At 44.9% G+C, this 22813-nt stretch overlaps 1 protein-coding gene across 4 annotated transcripts; it reads right to left on the bottom strand.

Moving 5' to 3' along the window:
* Window positions 1-1991: 1991 nt before the first annotated feature.
* ktn1 (kinectin 1) lies at window positions 1992-22713 on the bottom strand. 4 transcript variants are annotated; one of them, XM_069661340.1, is made up of 36 exons: window positions 22564-22713; window positions 17037-17722; window positions 16700-16858; window positions 16491-16607; window positions 16278-16408; window positions 16030-16134; window positions 15786-15926; window positions 15555-15661; window positions 15197-15341; window positions 13237-13333; window positions 12938-13122; window positions 12747-12815; window positions 12624-12661; window positions 12421-12511; window positions 11703-11771; window positions 11555-11592; window positions 11327-11417; window positions 11125-11193; window positions 10992-11029; window positions 10560-10650; window positions 10335-10447; window positions 10149-10245; window positions 9935-9975; window positions 9762-9852; window positions 8899-8985; window positions 7464-7553; window positions 7293-7379; window positions 7119-7208; window positions 6936-7028; window positions 6777-6845; window positions 6615-6698; window positions 6175-6258; window positions 3512-3595; window positions 3323-3418; window positions 3102-3212; window positions 1992-2993 (listed from the first exon to the last, which is right to left on the bottom strand). In XM_069661340.1, exons 2-36 carry the CDS (start codon window positions 17719-17721, stop codon window positions 2964-2966), a joined length of 3813 nt encoding a protein of 1270 aa, XP_069517441.1. In that variant the 5' UTR covers window position 17722; window positions 22564-22713; the 3' UTR covers window positions 1992-2963. The 4 variants fall into 4 exon arrangements, with proteins under 4 accessions (XP_069517441.1, XP_069517440.1, XP_069517442.1 ...); XM_069661339.1 differs by having other exon boundaries at window positions 22570-22713; XM_069661341.1 differs by lacking the exon at window positions 6175-6258 and having other exon boundaries at window positions 22570-22713.
* Between the last annotated feature and the right edge of the window lie 100 nt (window positions 22714-22813).

Below are 22813 nucleotides of genomic sequence, written 5' to 3'. Positions count from 1 at the left end.
GCTCCTATTGCCTCTGCAATTATGGCCTCCTGTTTGAACTGGTGTTCAGTTTCAAAGTGCAATAACACTTGACACAAAAACAAAAGGTAGTGGGGGGTCACTGGGGCCCGTGAAGATTTTTGCCTTCCCACCCTTTTGCACTAAAACTAAAGCCTTGCAGTAGAAAGAGAAACAACATTGCTGTGTTTTTCAAATGGTAGGCAGTACAAGTCAGATTAATCCAAGAAGGCATTTGTTGGTTCTGTTCATAGCTGCACATACTTGTCCATTAATAGTACAGTGGAGTGAACTTCAGCTTCTTCAGCAGTTGTGCTCAAGGCTCAGGCTGCATTAGGCCTTTAACTGCAGGCCTGGGGGCCGGCCTTAGAGCTGTGGGGATAATGAATGTTTACTGCTCTTTTGTGTCACTGTCTCTTTCCGCTTGCTTTCATCCACTGGGCATTGTCTGTGTAAAAGAGCACTACAGTCTTTTCTATGTCTCTCTGACTCACCCTCCCGCGTGCACACACACACACACACACAGTAGATTTGGGGGGCGGTGGGGATCAAAGGCTCTCTAGCACATACCACACTGATGGAGAGCAGATGCAGGGAGTGGGCTGCTTTGCTGAAGTTGCGCTGGCGTAGTGTGAGTGCAAATCTATGTTTAGGAGGAGGAGTCAAATGTTACCAGGCAAGAAGCAGAGGCCGACTGCAACAAGCTAAATTGCGCAATTGAGACAAAACAGTGTGAGCAATGATGACACAAGAGAGACAAAGCCCCCCTTTAACTTCCTCGCAGGCTTCACACGTCAGACTTTTTCTATGGAAGTCATGAGACTATCAGGAAGTGTCTGACAAAATGTAACCTCAGGCACATTTATTGCTGGTTTCCCACACTATTTTAGGTCTTTCTCATGCTTCTACAAAGGATGACATGTCAGGCAAATGTGAGACACATTATATGTGGAAAAAAAGTGACAGAACAGAAATTGTCCTCCTCAAATTTGTCAGTGAAAGAGCGCATCGGATAATGAAGTCTATTGTAAGCAGCTTGTTTATTATCAGGGGACTCTTGACTGTATGTTAGGAATCAGCTACATTAAAGAGAACTGTGTACATAAGGTACATCAGCCTCTGGCAGTAAGCAGTGAAAGGCGCTCCCTGTGTTATCCAGTGCACGACGAGTATGTTGAAGATACAGTGGCGGCTGTTTCGCCGCGAGGTTTCCATGAAGGTAAAAGCCAGAGCGCCAATCAGCTGACTGCAGCATGACAGTGTGGGAGAATGCGAGGAATGTGCTGATCCCATGTTGCCCGTGCCCCTGACCTGACCCCCACCTTCACCACGCCAGCACAACAGTCTAGTTGTGTAAAAGGCCTTTTAACATTCAAAAGATGAGAGCAGGAGCAAGTCCAGTAACACAGATGCTGTATGTATACTTTGACTAAAACAGAAAGCTTGTAGTGGCAGTTAGGTTTAAAACATTACCTAAAAAACATCTGGACTTTGACTTTAACACTCACAATATTAACAAGTGTCCACCACACAGTGATTTTTCCCCAAGCATTACAGCCATATCATGGTGAGCTTTTGATTATTTCAGCCACCACACATCCTCCCTTCACATCTTCTCACTGATGGGAATCATATTGTAAAACCTCATACAGGAGTGGAGGAAACAGACTCCTGTTCTGAGGGATGATACAGCATGTTAGCATCACAGGAAACTGTTCACACCCCAGATGTTCCATAATGCAAGCTGGAGCGTCACCTTGTCTACAGAAATACAACACACTTAAATAATAACACCACTGCACCAGAAAACATGTTTATTGCTATACATTAAAGTCAGATGATTATTTTGCCAAAGCAGAATCTGCCTGCAAGCCAAAGCTTCATCATGTCCTGCTGCACATTCAGGTTCTATGTGAATTTGCACAAAGGCATGTGCTGCCTCACAGTGGCAGGGAGAAAGAAGTGCAGTGACAGAAAAAGAAGAAACGCAGGACTCCTGGCAGATTTATCAAGCATCCCTTTTATTAACATCACCTGTTACAAAAAGAACAAAATCTTCAGTGTTAATGAACTTAGCAACAATATAGCAAGTGTTGATTACAGATGATATGGGACGCTTATTCCTAGAGTAGTTGCAGTAGGATTAAAAACCTAACACTGTTGACCTGGCCTTCCCTTCCCACAGCCAGGGTCACAGACTCTCTCTGGAGCTGCAGTACAGACTTTACTACAGTTTGTCGATGCACCTCCATAGTTACAGTCACGTAGTGACACCTTCTGATATGCTGAGACCCGTTCTGATCCCCCTTCTCCCACCCAATACTGAGCCAAGGTATGCATGGAGCTATGACTTCATGAATGCACAATAATGCAGTTTGTGATTTCTGGTCAGGAGGCAAACAGATCAACAACATAGTGTATTTCAGCAGGTCCTAACTGGTACATTTAAACAATACATGTTCTGAAGTTAAGAAAAAAAAAAAAAAGACTGAAAACCCAAAGTTTGTTTGTCAAGTTGGAAATTTGTATCACTGCCCTCGCTTTACAAACAAACAACAAACTACTGCAGTATTCAAAAGGAGTTCATTGAAAAATACAGGTGTTTAAAACAGAGGAATGGTTGCCACACAGTTTAAATTATGCTGGATGTGTTTTTTTAAGTTTAGAATAAAAAGTAACCGACGATGCTGCTGAAGAAGAGGAATGTGGTGGGAGCAGAGTAGTGTGTTTTGGTACAGTGTGTGGAGTGTTCGGAGTTAACAGTAACCATCGCCCTGCTCCCGTACGGCCAACAGTGAGACTGGGAGTGATTTACCAGAGTCAGTCGGAGGCTGTCTAAAGTACAGGTGAGTTGACAGGAGTTTGGGGAAGGGGGTGGCTGGGCCTGACAGTTTGGTGTGATGGTGGTGGTGATGAGACCGAAGGTGAAAGGTGGTCTCTGTAATGAAGTCAGGGACGTCCTCTTACTATACCTTGGGCAGATCTTTGTCTCCCTCCTGGAGGAAATCACAAATGAAAGTTTCAGAGTTAAACACTGTTGCAAGTGGAAGAACAGGATTTGTGATTTGATTAAATTGTAAGCACAGCACAGTAACAGGCCTCACCCCTTCCTGTCCCTTGGTGAGTTGCCGGCTGACGGCTTGTAGCAGCTGCTGCAGCTCTCTGACTGTTTGGTTCAGACCTGCAGTCATTTTCTCCTTTCTGTCAATCTCTTCCTGTCAAAGCGAAACCTCTGGTTTAGAGTGCGATTTATCCAACTGATTACCATACATGCAAAGACCTACAACACTAAACAGCTGTTCTGACATCAGCTCAGGAATCTTACTCTCTGTGACGTCAGGCTGCTGTTCTCTATCAGGTCGTCAGCGTTGTCCGTCACGTTTGAGAGCTCCCCCTGGATCAGATCAAGAGACTGCTGGGCCTGGAAGGAGGACCAGAAAGTTCCACTTGTTAACAATGTGGCCTTAAAGGGGACAAATATTAGCTGTGTATAAAAATGTAAGGGCATCGTTACCTTATAGAGGTCGCCAGCCACCTTTTGCCTCTCGTTCTCTTCCGTCTCCAGCTTGGACAGAGTCTCAGTGAGCTGGGTTTTCAGCTGCAATCAAAACAGACACTCAGCACATTATAGCTTCACAATAACACGCAGGAATCCCATTCATAATTTAGCCTTGTATGTACACAAAGAGCAATTAGTCAGAACCTCCTGCCAACATTAACTTGGTTGAAGTGCTGGAGTGATATAGCAGTTTTTGCTTGTCCCAGTTTGGCCATGTTCAAACCAAAAATAGCACTGCAGAGTGTTGGTGTGGGCTTGTTGCCACAGGTACTTGTAGGTAGATGAAGCACGATTCGGAAAGTCCAGCTTGAAGATACATTTAATCTGGCTTATCATATACACCATAACGTATACACCATACGCCATAACACTGCACAGGCCTTTATGACACTTTGAATCAGGATTTTATAACTCTGGAAAGTTACAACTGCTGCAATCATCATTTCCTGTGTCTCAATGTTATGACATCATGCATTTTGCAAGGTAACCTGCCAGGGATGTCAAAATGCTTACTCAAGTGGGACACAAAAAAGAATCCTTCTAACAATGAGGACTAAAAATTATTGACTAAAATAGCAATATTGCCATGATGATTTGATGTGCAAAACATTTTATAAAGATCATCTTAGTTACAATTTCTTCCTGCTGTTCAGCGTGTTTTGCACGCGACCCCGTGTTTGATGAATGTGGAAATATTTCTAATTAAGGAGACAAATTCTTACATCACATTTTCCTCACTGGCCCCTCCTTTCTCAGCCATCGTGCTAGCTAACCACGCAGTTGCCATCAAAATCTGACTGTAGTCGACGGCTAGCTGCTGCTACAATGTTGTAAAGCATGGTCCAGGCAGCGCTTTTATTTTGAAGGGCATAGGTTTCCTTTGACTTACGTGCAGTAGTGTAGTTTAGTCACTCCATGCATCTACTGATCCCAGCTACAGTTACATTCTTGAAACTTGATGAGCCCAACAGTTGTTGGTTGACTATTATACTGTTGTCTTTTGCGATGCTGACATACTGTGATGTTTCTACCATCTCAGGTCCAAACTGCACCATTTTTTATTAAATATATTTCAGTGGTTGAACAAAATCTGAAATTGGAGTTGCGACTTGTCCTTAAGGAGGTGCTGGTGGGTCCTGAGGCGAGACCAGTTGAGAACCACTGCTTTAAAGGATTCTTATCGCTATGTTCCTCGTGCAGCTTTGGGATTCTCCGACCACTGTCTGCTCCATCTTATTCCTGCCTACAGGCAGAAATTAAAATCTGGTAAGCCCACCTGCACATACTGTAAATATTACTGTACCATCTACCTCATGTGTGTATATAGTTATATCTATTTATCACTTCGTATCACTACCTTCCCATTGCCTTATCGTGTATTTTTTCTGTACATAGAGAGCCCTGTAGCGCACGCTGCTTTGACCTAACACGTTGCCATGACAACGCCGAGAGTTACCAGGCTTACCTTTTTCCTCCGTAATGATTATTTGTAATATTTGACCTTTGTTGCAGTCATGAAGAATCTAATTCACTGTTATGTCAGTCGTTTTGTCAGGTCAAAAGGTATTATATTCCTCTATTTCCTTTGTTGTGTTCATCCTGGTTAATAAAGTTTTGTTGTTGGTCATGTGACCATGCTGCACGCAGGCCAGGTGCAGCGCCAGAGAGACAGAGAAGTTGTGGGTTGAAGCGGCAACTTGTTGATCCCGTCTGTCTTTTGTTTTGCTTTTCTGTTGGTCTACCAGGCAGACACGGTAACTCTTAAGTTATTTTAACTCGTTCATTTACGGTTTAACTTTATTAGTAAGTAAATAAGAGTCACAGTGTTTGTTTCAATGTTATTTTAAGCTAAATGTCTGAAATAGTGCTTTGTAGTTTTCACTGCATTTAGGAGTCTTCTGTGAAGATTAAACGCGACTGTGAACATCAGGCCAGCATTTCGAAGCCTTGTAGACCGGAGTCAGATTCCTGTATGTGTACACGTCTGACTCTGAATGCTTGATGTGTAAATAAGTTTCTTATTCAGTGCGATAAAGGAAGTATTTTGTGATGTGTTTATGCGCATGCTCATATCCCACTGATGATGAAACTACAATTTATTGTGCAACCTTATTTTGTACAGTGCGATTGTCGGCCTGAACGCAGCCAATACATATTCTAACACTTCACCAAGCAACAGGAAAACCTTCAGTGACATCACACAACAGAGACAAAACAGACAGACAGGTCTTTAGTGAGGCTGAAGAGGGAGCACCGTGTGAAGTTAAAGCTGAAGATGGACAAAAGGAGCTTTGCAGAAGTAAGCTATTTGTTAGATGCCTGACCCAGAGTGAGGTGTAGTTTAATGACAGTAGAAAGAAGGGATGGAGTGTTAGTCTCCAGTGTGGATGCGAGTCATCATTCTCAACCTCTGACTTTTGCTTCTTTACTCAAATTATTCGCTAAATCAGAAAGAATATTCTTAAAGTTGAAGGTTAGGCGAGCACTTTCAGAGGTTTTGGATTGATGACCCACAGTGTGAGAACCCCGTCCTCCGAAGAGCCGCCGCTGCTGCCGAGTGCAACAAGGGAGAGGTGTGTTTTAAAAAGAGCGCTAGCTAGAGGTTGAGCAACGCTTACCAAATTCAGCTCCTCATTCTGTCTGATAGCCTCTGTATATGAGCCATCAAGCCTGGTCTGCAATTCAGTCAGCAGATCTTTGAGCTGGAATTTAAGTTGTAGATGGTTTGTTTAATGGGGGTCTGAGGGGAGTCGGACTAGGAGAGCACTACTAGCACACAATCTACACAGTGATGTAAAAGAGAAGACTCTGATTAAGCAGAGCTGTGTAACTAATCAGTTAGTCTGGTCAGTGGTGTAACTAAGTTATGCTAGAGCTGACTATGTGAAGTGTTACAATATTTGATCTGTGTTTTGTGGATTCCATGTGCTCGCAAATAAAGTGCAAAAACATCAAAACAAACCATGAACATGAAAGTGACACACGACAAAGCTCTCCCACAGGAGGATGAACTCCATCACATGACCACGGATCACAAGCGGCCATGTTTTCAGCTCACCTCTCTGACCTCCGTCACATATGTGGCACTCTCACGCTCCGCCCTCTCCAGCTCCGACTCCAAGTGCTGCTTTTCTCTTCTCATCTAAACAACACAACAGGATGTGTTAAATACATGGAGAGGAAATGCGAGCGTTCGCTTGTGATGTGCGTTTCAACTGACGTTTTCCATCTCTGCTCCATCGCCTAGTCTCTCGATCTCCTGCTCCAGAGTTGTGACTTTCTGGCTCATCTGTGGAGAAAGACAAGAGAGTGATGCAATGAACATCAGCACAGTGTGATAATTCATCACCTTCAGTCTGGGAGTTGTCTCCTAACACACCTCTCTAAGCTCTCCCTGCGATAGCTCCAGCTTCACCCTCCAGCGAGACTCCTCCTGCTCCACGCTGCTCTGGAGGCGCTGCAGGATGCCCTCCTGTGGACGCAGTAGGAATGACAGCTCAGTTCAGCAAGAGAAAGATGACACTACGGAAGCATGAATGTGAACGTGAAAACCTTTTCTCACCGTCTCAGCCAGAACCTTCTTGTACGTCTCGCAGTCTTTCTGGAGAATCCTTTGGGTTTCATCGGCTTCTTTCAGCTTGTCGGCCAGCTCCTGGAAAACAGAGGGAGGGAATTTGTTGAAAAAATACCTTTAAATAAAGAGGAAAGTGTTCATATTTCAACCCACTTTGTTTACCTTAGAATCCCCTGATGCAGGGGTGGATTGTGTGGCCGAGCTTTCAGCTGCTGCCCCCTCAAATCTCTGGAGCCACTCCTGATGGTTCTATTAGAAAGAGGAGACGAGGAGTTAAGAAAAGAAGACATGACACAGAGGGAGAAGTACAGTAAGATCCACTATGACTCATACCTGCTCACTGGGCAGAGGCACATTGGGCAGAAGTCTGTGCAGAACATCTCGACACTCGGCCTGAACCGCTGACAGTGCTGTCTGGTTCTCCTGCAAGGCGACGGGGAGGGCAAAGAGGAACAGGACGGGAAAAAGAGAGAGGAGATTGAGCGCTTGAACGGATGAGGTCATAGATAAGGTCGTTGGAGTAAAAATCATCCATTGAGCCGCTCCAATCAATGTCAGGGGAATGATTCAGTGTCTAATCATCACTTTAGAGCATCAGGATAAACACAGTCTCGCTCCTACTTCCTAATTACCCCGAGAAAACATCTCTCAACGGGCCACACCTACACAAAGTGTCAGCGATCTGCGATTCAGAGCGTATCACAAGCCTCAGTCCTCCTGCAACCACAAATACATCAATCTGCTTTCATGCAGTCGCACAAAGTACCTTGAAACTCTTCAATAAATAAAAAGGTAGCTATCAGTCCTCCCACAATAGGCTAGCATCATGCACTGTCACTCTGAGGCCTGGAGGGAGAGCGTACGCCAAGCGCTAGCCAGCTGGCGCTCGAACCGCCATTCACATTAACACACTGTGTCACAAGGCGGCTCGGAGACGAGTGAATGCGACCGGCGTGCACTGACAGTACGCAACAGCTGCCAAGGAACTCCCTGGCTCGGCTCTGAAAGGGAGCTTTCTACTGTACTCGGATGGCAGCGGAGCAGCTGCCGGGCTGATGGTTCAGCATGTACCCTGCCCTAATGTAGGTGGAGGGTGTCTAAAATATACACACGTCACTGGGACTGTTAATAGACCGGCTATGTGGTGGGGCACTCTGCGTCTAAATGAAGGAACCTGCAGCTCAAAGACACATCCTGTAGATTCTGGCATGTATGTTTGAATAATCACACTTCCTGCATCAAAATTAAGGATTTCATTGACTGATTAATTGGTGATATTGACAGTATGGATGTCCAAAATCAAAATGGGGAAAAACATGCTAGAAATGAGCCGGATGAGAGAGACAGGAAGCTGCAGGAATGATTAACGATGACTCTAATGAAGTCATTTCTAGGGCACTGCACACTCATTTCCAAGCATCAGCCCGAGCTCTGGGCAGGGAGAAATCTTTTGATATTTCAGAGCTTGAAGCACAAATATATCCGCTAAAAAAAAACAATATTTAAGTTAATAAAATTCCCGAGGAGGGGAAGCTCAAGACACAGCCAATTGAAAAGGTTGAGGCCAAACAACAGAGGGGGGAGGGGGTGAGAGGGAGGGACATGAGTATGCAGCTTTGTTATGAATGATGGTGGAAAAGAAAAAATTTCACTGGGGGCAATTATGGCAAAAATAAAAAACAGCATTTTTTTGGGGGAAGGGGGGAGGGATGGGAGGATGCATCAGATTGGATCTAGAGTGAAGCAGACTGAGGTGGGGGTGGCGAACCTTGACAGCTTTGCTGAGTTTCCCTTGAAGCATGGACTCGGTGGCTGACAGAGCTTCCATTGCACTCCAGTTTTTCTCCCGGAGCTCCTGTTTTGGTCAGTTCCAGAGAGATACTACTTTCAGTTTAGCCTCAGGGAAAATGCATTCAGTGACCCTCTAAATAAAAACTGGTAAGAGTAAAAAGAACACACTGAACGCTTTGCTCATTTTAAGATTACTACACTCTGCTGTTCAGCCATGCTCCAATGGCCAAAAATAAGCATGGACCAATAGCCTCGAGAGCCCCTGTCTCGCACCTCGTGTGGGTAAAAGCAGCATGCAGAGCACGCAAGATATGTATAGTAACCATCTGTGAGTGCATCCATTAGCATTAAGCTAATATTGTCTATAGAGACACATAAGAGGTATTAAAATGAAAAATAAAAGTGCATTTAAAAATCAAAAATGCCTCTTTGCAAAATAAAAGGTAGGCGAGTTTCTGATGCTCTGAATCACCCACAAGCACAGACAAGCTAGCTGAAGCACTCATGGCCACCGGCGAGCATAACAAGAGTAGGCTGGAAGCCCCGTTATGCAACGCTCAGCTTAAGCAATGCAAATCAAAATAGACATCTGTACTGATGTGTAAAATCATGTCGACAGCGAGCCTTAGCTGAGGAAAGTTTTCTATTCTACAAAAAAAAAAAAGTCTGTTTCAAAATAACTAAAAGAGAAGTGACACTTAGTGGACAACAGGAAGTATGGATGTATGCAGCTCCACTGTGAGGGGAGGGTTTTTTTTAGGGGGGTGCCACACAAGAAGGAAGGTGAGAGGGTTCTGCAGGGGTTTCAGAGTTCACGTCGTCGCTGGAGGAAAAACCTACGTTGTTCTTCTTCCTGTGAAGCTCCAGGGAGTCTTTCAGCTCCGCCAGCTCGGCCTGCAGATCTGAGACCTGCTTGTTCTTCTCCAACAACCTGACAGACAGGATAACCAGTCGTTATTAAGATTACTACGCATGTAAGTAGAATGTGTATGTTTGCATGTAACATTACTCACTCTGTAAGCAGCTCTGGGCTTGGTGCTGCTGTGTGGGACTGCTGTTAGAGGAGAGAACACTTCTGTCAGTTCAGAGTCAATATCCAAGCATAAAGAGCCACATCCTTAAACATTATTTGATCTTTTATGCTTTCTTGGTGATTTTTTATTGCTTTTTGTTTAAAAATAATAAATATATAAACATTTAACCTTGTAAGAGCAGTTTGTTTCTCACCTGTTGCTGTACTTGCTCAATCTTCTCACTCATCTCCTGAGTCCTTGCCTCCAGCTCAGCCTGCAGCTTCTGGATCTCCTCATCCTTCACTGCTAGCCTGCACGTCAGATTTGCCAATTATAAGCCGGATTTGTATGATGAAGCGTGTGCGTTTGTGCGTACGCGTGGTAAGGAGGGCTAACTCACTGAGCCTGGAGTTCTTGGAGCTGGGTACCGGAGCTGTTCTGCTCTTCTGCCGTCTCCTTCTGTCTCAGCTGCTCCATCTCCGCCTGCAGGGCGGCCAACTGCTGCTCCAGAGCCTGCGAGACAACAAACCGCTTCAGACGAGAGCTCAATGTAGGACAGTACACGAGCATTAGCAGGAAGGCCGTTTAAAAATGTGTTTTTTCATTGATAGGGAAAAGCCAGCACCTCTGCCGTCTTCTCTGTGGCCGAGCCGCAGTCTTGTGCTGCCTGTAGACTCTCCTCCATTGATTTTAGCTTCACGTCTCTCTCCTGGATCCTAAGCAGCAGAGTGAAACATCTTACAGAATGTTTGCATATGTATTTATATAATTATATCTGCTACAGCCTCCCTAACGAGTGGAAATAAACTGTTAAAAGAATCACTATCAGTGGTGTGATTTGGGATTAGCTTCAATACGCTCACAGTAGGCTAAGTAGTGGCCTTTGGTGACATAACATGTAATTATGACATCAGCTGCTCTTCATGCGAGCTGGCTGGCAAAGCTGCTGCCACTGATTAACTTCAGTTTCAGTTACACTAGTTAGTTATATTTGTCAGTGTTTCTCTGGGTGTTAAGGACAGACAGAAGCTACTACTACATTTTCCTGATGCCTTACTTGCTCTGGAGTTCTTCCACTATCAAATCCGAAGACGCCTGTGATTGGAGCAGAAGGCGATTAAGATAAATAAATACAGGAAAAGGTGGATAAAACTGTAATTTCTTTGTAATGAGTCGTCTAGACATTTCACCTGTTCCGCTGTCTGTCTCTGAACAGCCTCAATTTCCTGTTTGAGCGTCTCGTTCTCGTCCCTGACAGCCTGCATCAAGAGGAAACATTACTTGATTTTTGCACATTAGGGATTGTGATTACTCGGCTGAGTCATTCAAAGCATGCTGATTTCAGTCAAATGTGAGGATGTGCATTATTTCTGAACAAGAGACAGCAGCCACCTTGAGCTCCTCCTCCTTGTTGGCCACCTCGATCAGCCCCTTCTCCAGCAGGCCCTCCACTGTTTTCATGTTCTCCTCCTTCTCCCGGACACTGAGCAGGAAGCAACGTCGTTAAAAAGGTCATTCACTTAATCTTTACGCCTTATTCTTTCCACTGACAGAGAAACAAGCCCAACCAGCTGATGTATTTAAAATATGTTCCAGTTTTTTTTTTCCACACTAACACACCTCTTCTGGAACTGGTCCAACGCCAACTGTGAGGCAGTCTGCACGGGGAGAGTCAAAAGGCAAATAGTGAGAGAGGGTGTGTCAAATGGAAGAAGGCAAACACAGAGGGGTTTTTTTTTTTATGTGGAAGTAAAGGTAGGTAGGTAACCTGATCAGAGATCTGTGTCTGCAGATTCTGCAGCTCTGCCTTCAGCGACATGTTGTCATTGTGCAAGGCCTGCAGGGGAGAGACAAGAGCAGGGAACACTTATTAAAGAGCCAGTTCGCAGATTTTCAACCTCAGTCCTATCATGCTATTACAGGGAGCTAATGCCATTATGGTAGGTGTAGCTGTGCCTTTGGAGGACGCTATCCACTTCTCCAATGGGCCCTGGAAAACCTCCGCCAGACAACATAAAACGCGTGATCTGGCGGAGGCCTGGGAGCTCGCTAAACGACACTTCCTCAATCTAAGATGCCGGTATATTCACGTCGTATTTCGGAATCTGTACCGCTCTGAGCCACTGCCTTCAGCGAAACGGTTGTATTTCACTCCAGCGTCTCTCACTGGGCCGTTCCTTTCAGAGGAAGGGGCGCAATGCACGCTGGGTGTTGCACAGCACCACAGCTATGGCACCAATTTCAAATATTATTGCTTCTATCGATTACAGAGAACACCAGCTTTGACTGGCGAATTTCTCCTTTAACCAAGAACATACAGATTCTGACAAACAACGCAACCATAATTTAGCATCTGAAATCGAAATGTCTCCAACTTTGTCCCCCTTTCTGCCCTTTTGACAATGAGAGGCCTCGAACACAAAATTCCTGCAGACTAGTGAATCACAGCGATGTTAGCAGTAGATAAAGCGCTCTTGTGACCATACCTGCATGTTAGTTTCTCTACTGGCCCCGCTGCTCCTCTCAGCATTTAGAGAATCCTCCAGACTCTTCCTCTGCAGCTCTTTTTCCGCCAATCTGAACGGAACAGGTGAACAGAGCAGAATTAGGAGAGCACATTTAGCTGAACAATATCACTTTAAATGCAATCAGTACGTCTAAAAAGGTAAGAAAGTAAAGCCTTTCTTACAGCTTTTGGAGCTCCTCAATGTGGGAGACATGTGTGGCCTAAATGAGAAGAAGAGAGATCTTATTAGCCGACGTGTACACGGTTATGCATCTTATTTTGACTAAATGAGGTAGAAAGATATACCTGTGAGGACATCTGAACCTGCATGCTCTCATTCTGCACCTGAAGACCTTTGTTTTCATTCATAAGATCCTGTTTAACACAGATTATATTAGCTTAGTGTTTTATTATTCACATATGATCTGATCCGACAGAGAGAGAAAGATGCCAAATTTTGATGCTTATTTTCTGTGCGTGATGCCATCGTGTCTCACCTGGACCCGCGCCTGCAGTGAGTCATCCGGCATGCTGTGCTGCGACATCTCCATGAGCTCCATCACTCTCTCCTCCAGCTGCTCCTTGGACACCATGGCTTCAGTCAGGCTGCCGTGAAGGGTCTGGATCTCCTTGTTCTTGTTGTTCATCTCCGTCTCCGCTGCCAGCAGCTGGCTGTGGAGCTCTGCACCCACACATACGCACATATATTCAGCTTCTGAATGTATTGATTCATTTTGATGTAAAACAAGACGAGTTCGAGGACACGTTTATTTTCAGTGACATCATATTTCATCACCTTGCTTAGAGGCCTGAAGTTTCTCTCTCTCGGCGTTGTTTCTGTGGCAGAAATTCTGCAGTTCATCCCACCGTAGCTTAGCATCCTGCAGTTGAGCCTGGGGAGGGAGAGATGGAGCCAATTTGATTTTCACCCACACGTTACACAAGAAAACAAGCGCTCACAAATGTTATCAGGGGTGGCTTGAGTGGGCGTCAAGATCCTACGCTTTGAAGTGTTTTGGAGTGTGCAGCCACACTACACAGGGTGAGATAACAAATGTCATCCATCCATCTTTCCTCTCACTGTCAATATCATTACTGTGTGGTAAATGATGGAGGTTGAGGCTGCCTCAATCTGTACTAGCCTCAGATTCTCCAGTTTCTTTAAGAATTCAACTACAGGTCTGGATCTGTCGAAATCAGTGAATGGAAAATGCCGTTACGAAACATCTTGTAGAGCAGCAATAAGAAGAGAAATGTTCTGACATAATTCTCTCCTTTTCCGATACCAAGAATCGAGCATTGGCTGATACGATTGCGATGGAAAAAAATGCATATTATCTTTAAAAAGCTGCAACTCTGTATGGATGCGATATTATTGCATCATTTTTGTATGGCCTGGCTCTGTACACGTGGGAGATCAAAACAAGGAACCTGTCTCTTGGAACACCTAGAAACAAGCTAAGCTAACGTTAGCAGCAGCATGACTAGCCCCTATTGGAGTCTAACAGATTATTAGCATGAAACTGCTTTATAGCTTAAAGTGGACATATATGTTTATATGCAATCAATTTTCTATTATTGTAGCGTGTTTTTGAATCACGTTAGTAAAGTTTGTTTCGTTTTAAAAATTGTATTCATATTTTAATTTCATTATTTTTCGGAGCCTCTCCTTCTTCCTGAAACGAATAAGCCGTTTTCCCATTCAAAGGCTAGACCTTAGCCACGATTGGCTGACAGTATGTGGAGTGACCCTGCAGCCCCTCGCCGCGGCCGGACTGTCGCTCCAAAGTTGTAGGAAACATGGCTGCTCTAGGGTCAGTTATTCGCCCTTATATGTACGAGCCAGAATCGCCAGGAGGTATCGGACTTGACTACAAGCTAGTGCGAGAAGGCAGCCTGAGGTGAATTTCGATTTCAGCGAAAGCAAGGTTCTACGTAGAAACCTGCAGCTGTTCTGAACGGCCCATTTCAGAGGCGACCTTTTTAAAACATGCGATTCTGGAAAAACACTGCCGTTTTCATTTTTTCACTGTGAACACACAAACATGAAACATGCAGAATATGAGAATATCCATTCAAAAGATACGGCCCCTTTAACAGCACAGACCTACTTTTTGCCATCGTCACATGAAAATTTACCTAAAACCAGTTCTTTTTTCCTGCTCTAAAACAGCAGTTGCAAGTGATACACATATTCTAATGTTATTGCTGTGTAGGCTGTTTTGGAGATGAACAAACAAGGCATTTTTGGCGGGGCTAATAAATGATTGTATTGGATCTGTCACTTTGACTAGTGTGTGCACGGATACCCGTAAAGCTATCAGAAAACCTCTAATAAATAAAACGTTTACTGTCATGAAAGCCTCAACGGTATTCATGGCCCTCGAGCTCAGACTAGTCTATGCTGAGCAAGGAACTTAAATGTGCAACTTGGTCAATAAAAAGACAGGAAAGTCTGATCTGAGTCTCTAGCAGGAAAGTGTTGTTTACACACAGCACAAAGCCTAAAACATTCCAGCTCCTAAAGCCAACACACTCCTCCCAAAGCAGGTTCTTTTTCCCACACCCCTACCAAGCACTTCGGCTACACCCCCCCCCCCTCCCACTTCCCTGATAATGCTACCACACCCGCTAACCCCATTTGAAGCTGCACCACATTCCAAGGTTTTGTGCTGCTGGGTTCATTTTTTTCGGTCTCGGCTGGGGAAACTGAAGCGCAGGCTAAATAAACACATGGTGCATCTGGATCAATGTACCTCCAGCTGGGACACGTTCTGCTTGTAGCTGACCTCCAGTGACTTCCTCTGGTGCTCCTCCTGCTGCAGCTTGCCGTTGTTTTCTGCCAGCTCTTTCATCAGAGCGGCGTACTCGGAACGCAGCTTGTTCAGCTCGGCTGAGTTCCTATCAAGCACATGCACAGATGAGTGATGTGAACATGGTTGCTGAGTCATTATTGTAGGATGTTGTTGAAGAATCAATCTGCAAATTGCCTGTACGGGACTATGACTATGCATGCAGATGGGTTTGCCTTGAGCGTAATAGGAGCAATAATGCAGAGAGAAGTATGAAGCTCCAGAGTGTGACGTGTACTATCAATTTAAGTGCAACACTGACTTGCTCTCCATCTGGTTGGTGGCCGAGCTGACTGCGTCCCTCAGGATGCCGTTCTCCTGCTGAAGTCGATTGATCTGGCTTTCCAGCTGCTCCCTCGCCTGCTGGAACTACACATGCAACAACAGGACAGCAGAGAGGATTCAGTCTCTGTGAAGCTTCATGTTTACAAGCATATTTCAGGATTAGAAGTTCATTTATCTTCATACTTCAGCAAGACTTCAAAGCTCTCACCTTTATCTGCATGGTCTGGAGCTCCTGGTAGCTGCCCTGCGCTTTGGCCTGCATCCCCCCTAGTTCCTTCTCCATGGCTCCACGCTGCTCTCTCATCATGGCCTCCACACGGCCCGTCTTCTGCTTCTCCACCTGCAGCTCCTAAAGCACAGAGGCAAAAAGGCATTTAAAGCTTTCTCATTTAAACTAATAGAATTATGTAATAAAATTAAAAGCACAATAAGAAGAGTATAGGAATCCCGACCTGGCTGAGCTGCTTCACTTTGTCCTTGGCGATGGAGGCCTCTTCCTGCAGAGTCGTGAGGAGCCTCTCTCGCTCCTGCGCGGCTGGGTCGGGCCTTGCGGCAGACTGAGTGAGACAAGTAAATGTTAAGAAAAAATGAGCAAAGCAAGTCCAACGACAAATACCAGCTCTTCCACCAAATGCAAATAAGTGTGACATGTCAACCGTCACAACACCTTACTCAAATACATCACTTATTCATGTCTCACCTTGTGCCAGGCGTCCAGGGCGTTAGGGCTCTTCTCCCGGAGGAGAGCGATCACACTGACGGCCTCGGCTTCTGTCAGAGCCAGGCTGGACAGACCGGACAGCAGCTCCTTCAGCTTCACCTCTGTGTTCTCTGTTAACAACATTGTGGACCAAATTCAGCATGTAGATAAGAAAAAGAAACACACATGATCAGGCGGTTTTTCTCCTCTCACCTTTGTCGGTCTCATTCTTCTGTTTCTTGCCACTGCCTTTGGATGGTGCGTCATCGTTATGAGTTGCCTGGTGGTTGGCTGACACTGCTGAGTCAGCCAGGACATGGGCATCATCGACTGGATGGTAGAAAGAAAAACAAGTTCAAGCTTGAGTGTCCTGGTATTATAAAGATATAACTCAGCATGTAGGACAGTGGTTTAATCATTACCAGGCTCAGTCTTCTGCTTCTTGGCAGAGTTCTTCTTCTTGCCACTCGGAGCATTTGGCGTTGCACCATCCAGAACTTTGGTTTCAGCCACAACAGGAGCCTCCTTCTTGGCTGGAGCTGGAGCCTGCTCTGCCTTAATCTCTGGCGGTTGGTCATCCACTGGAAAAGGATTAATGCTGTCAGTCTCAGCCAGTCATACTGAAGTTGTGGTACTACAGCTGACTTGTAATCACACATATTTCTACCACTTCCTCTTTTAACTTCGCAGACATTTGTTGCATGAAAGAGTAAGCCAACAAGTGGCTCACACACTTATAAGTGTCCTTTGGCTACTCACCAGGCTCTGCTTTTTGTTTCTTCTTGTCCTTCTTCTTTCCAGAGCCCTGGGGAGGAGTCTGAGCCTGAGCAGGAGCCTGAGCAGCCTGGACCTGAACCTCAAGCTTAGGAGAGGGAGGGCTGGACTGTTTAGTCGCAGCTACAGGTGGCTCCGTCTTCCGGGTGATCGGCTTTGAGCCGTTCACTTCTGGCTCCTCGGAGGCAGAAGCTGCTGCAGCAGCAGCGGCGGCGGCAGCAGCTGCAGCTTTGGCAGCCTTTTTCTCCTTCTTCTTCCTCTCCCTCAGACTCACCGGAGCTTCTGGAGACACTGAAACAGGCACATATGGAGTAGGTGTCGGTGGAGCAGGATCTGGTGTAGCCACTGGTGCAGGGTCTTCCTCTACCTCCATAGATGAGCTGTTGGCACCATCAGCCACATCGAAATCCCGAACATCCTCCTCTGACTCTCCTCCACCTCCGCCGCCTCCTCCGCTGGCACTCTCCTTCTTCTTGCTCTTCTTCTTCTCATTTCTTTTACGCGTGTCGGGCTTGGATTGTGGTAGCTTGAGGTCGCGTTTCTGCCTAGCCAGGACCTCGTCGTACGACGTTTCTTTCATGAAGAGCCAGAAGAAGAGGAACATGAGAGCGATGACCAGGGAAGGGGCCAGGATGAGCAGGTACTGAGAGTCGTAGATATCCACCGCCATTCTGTAGAGAAGGAGGAAGACGATGTAATTTTAGGCCAGCAAGCACACCCTCAACACCAACAGTTAAAAAGCCCACCATGATGTGCATCTGAAAATGTTAACACAAGTGTAAACACGGCTCTTAGATAGCAGGTGTTGGTACATCAACATTGCTGAGAGGGCGCGACAGAGGGCGCGACAGAGGGCGCGACAGAGGGCGCGACAGAGGGCACGACAGAGGGGACTCCCACCTTATCCTCTCGTAGTGATATGATCCGATTCGATTACACTGCCCCGGCCACACAGCTTAACATCCTCCCTACCTTTATACAAGTTCATAGAAAGAGCCGGACCGATATATCGCTTTGCCGATATTATTAGGGATTTGCCTAATATGCACCAATATGTAAACCTTTGTTCCAGAACACTTGATGGAAAAATCCTGCACTTTACCCTTTAAAGGGCCATTTTGTATTCTTCAGTTAATCTGATATTGAGAGGCATCATTGTATGATTGTCTTGCAATATAGCAATTATCGCAGTATTGCTGCATCGTGATATTATCGTTATCGTGCGCCACGTATCGCACCACGTACGTACCAGATCATCACAGCTGAGTGGACGGAGGCTGCAGCACTAGATTAGGTTGATAATGTATAATAACGTTAAACAACTTTAATCAAGTCATTGGTCTAAGAAAAGCAGCCTCCTAATTAACTTTCAGTTGTCATATTGATGCAGCAACTCTCTGTACCTCTTGGTATTTGTTTTAATCTCAAAAATCCTACATGAAGCATGACTTGGTATCAGCCAGGAAAAAGAAGTCATTAAAGGAGAACAAAAACGATCCGCTTCAGTCAAGCCGACTTAAAAGGGGACAAAATAGGTCAAGAACAAGTAGGCTAAAAGGAAGATGGCTCACTGTCTCATTTAGTCACTTCCCTCCTTCAGACCCCACAAGGACGACTTGGTGGTATTCTCGACTCATATTAGGATGGATTTGCAAGAGGCAAAAATACACCCACATGCAAGTGTTGCCCGCGGAGGGCTGCTGCAGCTGCAGTTTGGGCCCCTGCCTGCTTTAAGCTGAGAGAGAAGAGGTTCCTCTTCAATCATAGGCAAAGTTTACAGAGTCAAGAGGTCCTGAGACTTCATGAGACATCTGCTGAAGATTTTCCTAAGGACTGTGTGTTGTTGCTTCAAGGCTACACGGTGAGAGTGAGCTGGGGTGAACAAATGCAACAACAAAAAAAAAGCGGTGATCATTTATAGCTCACTTTAAAGCACTTAATCCAAACCAGCTAAAAGACTTACTTTCATTTATTGAGATAAATGAAACTGATGAGATGCTTCGATGACGGCTGCTGAGTTACAGTTAACTTATCTGTCACAGCAACACTTACTCATATTCTTATTAATAAATGCAGCTTCACGGACAAGTAATCTGATTTATCCGTTGATCCAACACTGCCAAAGATTTCCTAATTTCCTCTTTTTTCTAGCATATTCCGTACTTAAATACTTTCTGGTAAAACTACCCCACCTCACCCTTTATTGCATGTTAGCTTTACATAAAACAAACAGACCTTTTAACAAACACTGTAAAGTAGGAATCAGAAAGGTGCACGCAGCAATACCTGAAGATTTTAAGCAACTTTTAACAAAAGAAAACCAGCACTTTGAGGGCGGCACAGACAGTAAATGACCTGGCATGCAGCACAGACACATCCTATTCTGAAGATCTGTGGCAGTAAAATAGCGTGGGAGTCGGCGTCGTAGAGCAGACCTCTTTAGTCATTTGGATTAAGCAGATTACCCATGATAATACATTTAAGAATAACTTTCCACTGTAGGCCTTCCTGATCACAGGGAAGCTTAGCGCTATAGTGTAATGTTGACCCTGTTTCAGTACGTCTTCCACAAACACACACACATAAGAAAAAAGGTACCAGGACTGTTAGAATGTAAAATACTTGACTTTAAAGCACCAAGCTTCACCTCTGAGCTTTAAGTGTTGTGTAACATTTTCAAACATAATTCATTACACAACGTTTTTAAAGAAGACGATACCATCCGATCGGCTGATCTTACCATTTGATTCTGAATGTTTTCTTATACCTTCAATGCCGATCCACTTCATTTCCTGAGCTGCTTGTATGGCATCTGTGTCAAAGAGCTTGCATTCCTGCACACTCGATAAGCTACAGCTGGGGGCAAACTCATAAAAAAAATATGTTGCTGAAACTGCTGTCGGTTTAAAAAGCAAACTCAGCACAGAGTCAAAACCCCAAACCATAATTTGAAAATATCAGCTTTTATTAAAGAGTTTGTAGCTCTCTACTCGGCTGTTAAGTCATGCTCTAACCTGTGACCTCATTAGAACATAAAAGACCATAAAATATCAATACAGATACCTGATTCTGTGGCTAATAAGAGGTATGCAAAGCTATTCAGTTAGTTCATGGTTTCTGAACTTAAAAGAGCACTTTGCAAGTTTCATAAAGCAAGTCAAAAAACATAGAGGCGCTAAAGTACAGTATGTACTAGATGCGGAGCATGGGTGAACAAGGTCTTCAGTTCAGTGTTCAGTGGCTAGCCCCCAAATCAGGAAATTCTTCTTTATGCATTCATTTCATGTTCCAGGAAACTCCCATGTCAGAAAAAAACTAAGCTGTGAAATAACTCTTAAAGCAACATTGCTTCTTGGCCTCTTAGGTATGGGTGGAGTGGGCGGTGTAAAAGTTTGAAGCCTGCGTGCTTTCTTTCACTTCCAGGCCTCACTCAGAGTGGAAGGTGCATGTGTTTCCTTGTGCAGCCCGAGCCTTGTCCCAGCATCAAAATGAGCCTGGAGGACAAAGCCCTCTCGGGCTGTTGGCTCCCCGGAATCTGGCCACTTGGCTGGCCGGGGCCTCCTGATTTGGCAGGCGTGGACAGAGAGGGGTCTCCTGATATCTATCAGGCCCAAAGAGCAGCAGTGATAGTACTTGAAAACCAGGCCATGCAGCACTTTACATCGAACATGTTGATGAGGGCAAAACTTGACCAAACAGCTCAGCAATAGCTTCAGGAAAGCAAAAAACCTACTGCTACAGTTTCTGTAGTAGATTACAAACAGACCACAAGTGTCATTTAAAAGATGGAAATCAAATGTAACCAGCATTTTCCTGGCCTGGGATTAGATTAAGATTATGCTAACACTAGGCAAAATGATTGTCCATCAGTCCCTTTTCATTCAAATATAGTGATACCGTTTGTTTGATTTACTCTTAGTGTAAATTTGTTACAGAAACGGTGTAACAAATAATGTTTAGGATCAATTTCACACAAATAAAAGACAATAAAAGCTATAACAAAACTTGTGACAGCGACTCTATCCTCTTGTAATAATAATTAAAAGTAATATAGTTTAGACATATGTGCAGGACAATTGGATGGTTCTGACTGAGTGGTTAAGTTGTAATGATAACAAACTGATAATTCACCATTATCAGTATCAAAGTAATAAACTACCAAGGAAGTGGCAAAGTACACCGTAGTACAACATTAACAAACAAGCAAGTCCTTTGAATTGTCCTGCTCTTCCTGTTGAGGTTGTTATAACGACAGACAAATCAAGTAAAACCAAGACACCCTGGAAACCTTCTGGCAAAGCTGCCAAAAAGTTTAGACTTCACTTAAAAATGAAAGTAAGTATATCAAACTAAAAAAGATACATCCTGAAGCCTTCAGGACACTGTGTAACAGATATGCATCGTCATGTCTTCAGTCATCACCTTACTGCTGACGTGGTGAGCCTGCCAACTTGAGTTTCGTTTATATGAAGTTCCAGAAATAAGTTACAACACCTTGACTTGTCTTTAAAAGATAGTTTGATGGCCACCCAGCCACCTGACCACTCAACAAGGGCAGATCCCGATAGTTGAAATGTCCCAGCGTGCTAGGTCATGTCTGATGCGTTCCAGACAACTGGGAACTCGAGCACTTCCCAGTAGAAATGCCCGACTTCCGAGCTTTGAAGTCTTTCTTGAACCATTTTCCCGACCTCCGACTAGAATTATTGCTATGGGCCGCCAGTGAAAGTCGGAGTTCCTACTTGAGAACGCGGAGCAGACTCATCTACCCCTACTTCACCATCGGAAATCGGAAAGTTCTCGAGTTTCCCAGTTGTCTGGAACGCAGCACGATCGTGGGCCTTGTGCAGACTACTCGACCAAAACACGTAATGGCAGCTGCTCGTGCATTAAAGAAAAGGTGCTCGTGTGTTGTGCTTGCATGTAATCACAGAAAAAAGCAGAACGGATACAGAAATAATCGCTCTTGCTAAGGTGGCCAAGCTAGCTCCTGAATCAAACTTTATAATCTAATGAAAGGGAAAGAAAGAGAAAGAAGAGGCTACATGATCAGCTAACTTTACCAACATGACTAGTGAGAACATGTTTATTTTATCACTCAATAGAGGCTTGGACATGGCTACAAGTAGTTGCTATCATAGTTAAATGCATACAGGAAAAGGCTTGTCGCTAGTTCGACAGCACTATGAATGGGCGAGCTAACATTAGCTAACTAACGTGAGCCGGTCAATCCAATTATTAGTACAGAGGAAGAAGCAATAAAAACACAGTCTAAAATGTTACACAAAGCAGCAACACTCAAGTTTGTATCTCTTTCACAAACCCTCAGCCCATCAGGAGGCGTGGACACTAGCCACACGGGCCTCCCTCTCTCCTGAAATCTCTGACCCGGTCTGCTGCCTCACTCGTCCGCTCAGGTCCTGAGGGCCGCTCCCAGGCCCGGGTAAAGAGCTTAGCCGCGCTAAGACGGGGATAAGCGGCGTTTTGACAAGAAATAAAACAAAAATTTCACCTGTACCTGTAGCTTCAGTTTGCGGTTCCCTTAGTGAGTGGTGAAATGGCGTTGCTCTGCGTTGACTCTGGCAGACTCCTGACTTCCCCGGGGCAGCTCCAGCCTGGCTTTCTTCTGCGCTATCCGTCAGACTATCTCCTGTTTCTGGTTCGCGGGGGCGGGTCATAGGCACGCTATTAGGGAACGCTCGTTTTGGAAGCCATGGAATGCCGTCGCGAGCCGTTATTCCTCTAGCGAACGAAAGACATAG

The sequence above is a fragment of the Semicossyphus pulcher genome, unplaced genomic scaffold (assembly GCF_022749685.1).
Source record: "Semicossyphus pulcher isolate SPU_LCO1_2020_fin unplaced genomic scaffold, fSemPul1.0.p SCAF_14, whole genome shotgun sequence".
Taxonomy (NCBI): Eukaryota; Metazoa; Chordata; class Actinopteri; order Labriformes; family Labridae; genus Semicossyphus; species Semicossyphus pulcher.
The sequence above is the reverse complement of the archived record's forward strand: the minus strand, read 5'-3'. Positions and strand labels throughout refer to the sequence as shown.